At 47.3% G+C, this 2,500-nt stretch overlaps 1 protein-coding gene across 1 annotated transcript in view; it reads left to right on the forward strand.

The window, feature by feature from the left end:
• Positions 1-2,500, forward strand: part of trpm4a (transient receptor potential cation channel, subfamily M, member 4a) — a 38,722-nt gene that overhangs the window by 26,749 nt on the left and 9,473 nt on the right. The window contains exons 17-20 of the mRNA XM_056605056.1: positions 531-638; positions 939-985; positions 1,648-1,877; positions 2,287-2,402. Coding sequence (XP_056461031.1) covers positions 531-638; positions 939-985; positions 1,648-1,877; positions 2,287-2,402 — 501 coding nt within the window. The remainder of the gene's footprint in view (positions 1-530; positions 639-938; positions 986-1,647; positions 1,878-2,286; positions 2,403-2,500) is intronic.

The following is a 2,500-nucleotide window of genomic DNA, read 5'->3' on the forward strand; positions in this document are numbered from 1 at the left end:
CAACGTTAGACATGGTCATCATCTTCTATGGGCCTTCATGGTTATGTATGTTGATTCGGTTTAGGTTGCTTAGGCTTGTCCTTGGAATACACTGTTACTAAAGTTTGAATTTGGGTCGCTCCTTTATTGAATATCGGCAATTTTAATTTCTGTAATCTGATCACAACGCCTAATGACAAAATAATAAACACTTGTTTCTGATTCTGCACAACTTGAAACAAATTTCATTTAAACTGTTAATTCAAAACAAATAAATGCAGATGACCCTGTTTTCAAAGTATCATTTTTAAATTTTATGAATTCAAATGTGTTAACATTCCCATACTCAAAATCAGCTTTAAAAATCCAAACCATTATGGCAGTGATTTGCTTCCACAGAACCCGAGACATCCTGGCTCGCACAAGCAAGTTGAAATATTTGCTTTTAAATGTCAACCCATGTGTGTGTACTTGTGTGTGTGTGTCTGTGTTTGTTGTTTGACTTTTTGTGTGTGTGTGTGTGTGTGTGTGTGTGTGTGTGTGTGTCCCAGGGAGCCAGACGAGGACGTGAACTTTGAGGAGGTTCATCATGACAGAGACATGGACAGCATGGACGGCAACGATGCCACAGTGTTCTCCCTGGCTGACGTCGTTCGCAAGTACGTGACGCTCTTTGACACACAGATACATATGTCAGATGTCTGACATAAATGATTGACATGATGATTCGATACAATAATTATATACTCACAGGAGTATTGTATTGCAGTCTAACATCATACAATTTGAGTGGGAAGAGGGGTAAACAACAACAGCAATATAACCTCCAATCAGCGAAATGTTGACAGAGAAAGCCGACATTGTTTCCTTGCACTCTTGTTGACAAGTAAAAACAGTACAACTATATCGGTCAGTCTATGCAACCGACTCAACCGGGCCTCTTTCCTTTCTTCCTCCAGCGAGGAAGACGCTGATGAGTACATGGCTCTGAAAGCCAATCAGAAAGGTACGTCCAGCTGGGTGTCATACTCACGAAGCACTTAGCATGTCTACTACTTTTACTGGAAAACGTAATCTGACAATGTTATGGCTTTTGTGTGTGAAAGGACATGTTGATTTAAATTACATAACTATTTGAAACATGAAATAATTCAGCCCTAGCAGCGACATAAATTCTTGGAGTCAGATGTTAGCCAGTGTAAGCCTGAGTCCGCCACTGTACGCCTGTATTAGCTTACTGTGGTGAGTATCGGACTTACATGTGTTAGCCTATGTTAGCCTGAGTTTGCCTGTGGTGACCTGTGTTAGCTTGAGTTACCCTGAGTTACCCTGAGCCAAAAAAGTGGCGAACTCTGGCAAACAGAAGGATACACAGGCCAACACCAGGTGTTGGCCTGTGTATCCTTCTGTGTGCCAGAGTTCGCCACTTTTAGCCAGTGTTAGCCAGTGTTAGCCAGTGTTAGCCAGTGTTAGCCAGTGTTAGCCAGTGTTAGCCTAAGTTAGCCGGTGTTGGCCTGTGTTTCCTTCTGTTTGCCAGAGTTCGCCACTTTTAGCCAATGTTAGCCCAAGTTAGCCAATATTAGCCTTTGTTAGCCCATGTTAGCCTGCATTAGCCTGATTGACCGGTGGTAACCTGATCTGCTCTAATCGGTCTCTCTCCTTCCCCAGGGTCTTCCTCCCCTCCCATACGCCCGTTTGCGATTCAGCGGTGGCGCAACTTCTGGTTCGCACCCGTCACCTCCTTCCTGGGCAACGTGCTGATGTACTTCCTCTTCCTGTGCCTGTTTGCCTACGTCCTGTTGGTGGACTTTAAGGGCCCGCCTCCCAAAGGCCCGTCCGTCTCAGAGATAGTGCTCTACTTCTGGGTGTTCACCATGGTGTGCGAAGAGATCCGACAGGTGGGACGACGTTTCACGACAAAATACACGCTACTCATCTTCTGACACGATAGTTTTTTTCATTATATGATTACATTATTGATACTAGGACCCGTTTTCTTTCAATTTCTCGTTATGAAAGAATTAGAACTGGGATGACAATTATTCTTATTCAAATCTCGGCGATAACTAATAAATTAACATTCTCTCTCTCTCTCTCCCCCTCTCTCTCTCTCTCTCTCTCTCTCTCTCTCTCTCTCTCTCTCTCTCTCTCTCCTCTCCCTCTCGGACCCTCCCTCTCTCTCTCTCTCTCTTTCTCTCCCCCCCCCCTCTCTCTCTCTCTCTCTCTCTCTCTCTCTCTCTCTCCCCCCCCCCCCCTCTCTCTCCCCCTCCCCCTCCCCCTCCTCCCTCTCCCCCCCCCCGTCCCCAGACCTTCTTCGTGGGCAGCACCACGGTGATCCAGCGGATGAAGACCTACATCCAGGACATCTGGAACAAGTGTGACCTCACCGCCATCACCGTCTTCGCCCTGGCGGTGGCCTGCAGGTGGGCTCCAGCCGCCGACCCCCCGCGACCTCTGGCCTCCGTCGACCCCCCGCGACCTCTCGCCTCCGTCTCAGACCGAGGAGCGCTCCTGGGAGGGC

This window comes from Gadus chalcogrammus, chromosome 2 (genome assembly GCF_026213295.1).
Source record: "Gadus chalcogrammus isolate NIFS_2021 chromosome 2, NIFS_Gcha_1.0, whole genome shotgun sequence".
Taxonomy (NCBI): domain Eukaryota; kingdom Metazoa; phylum Chordata; class Actinopteri; order Gadiformes; family Gadidae; genus Gadus; species Gadus chalcogrammus.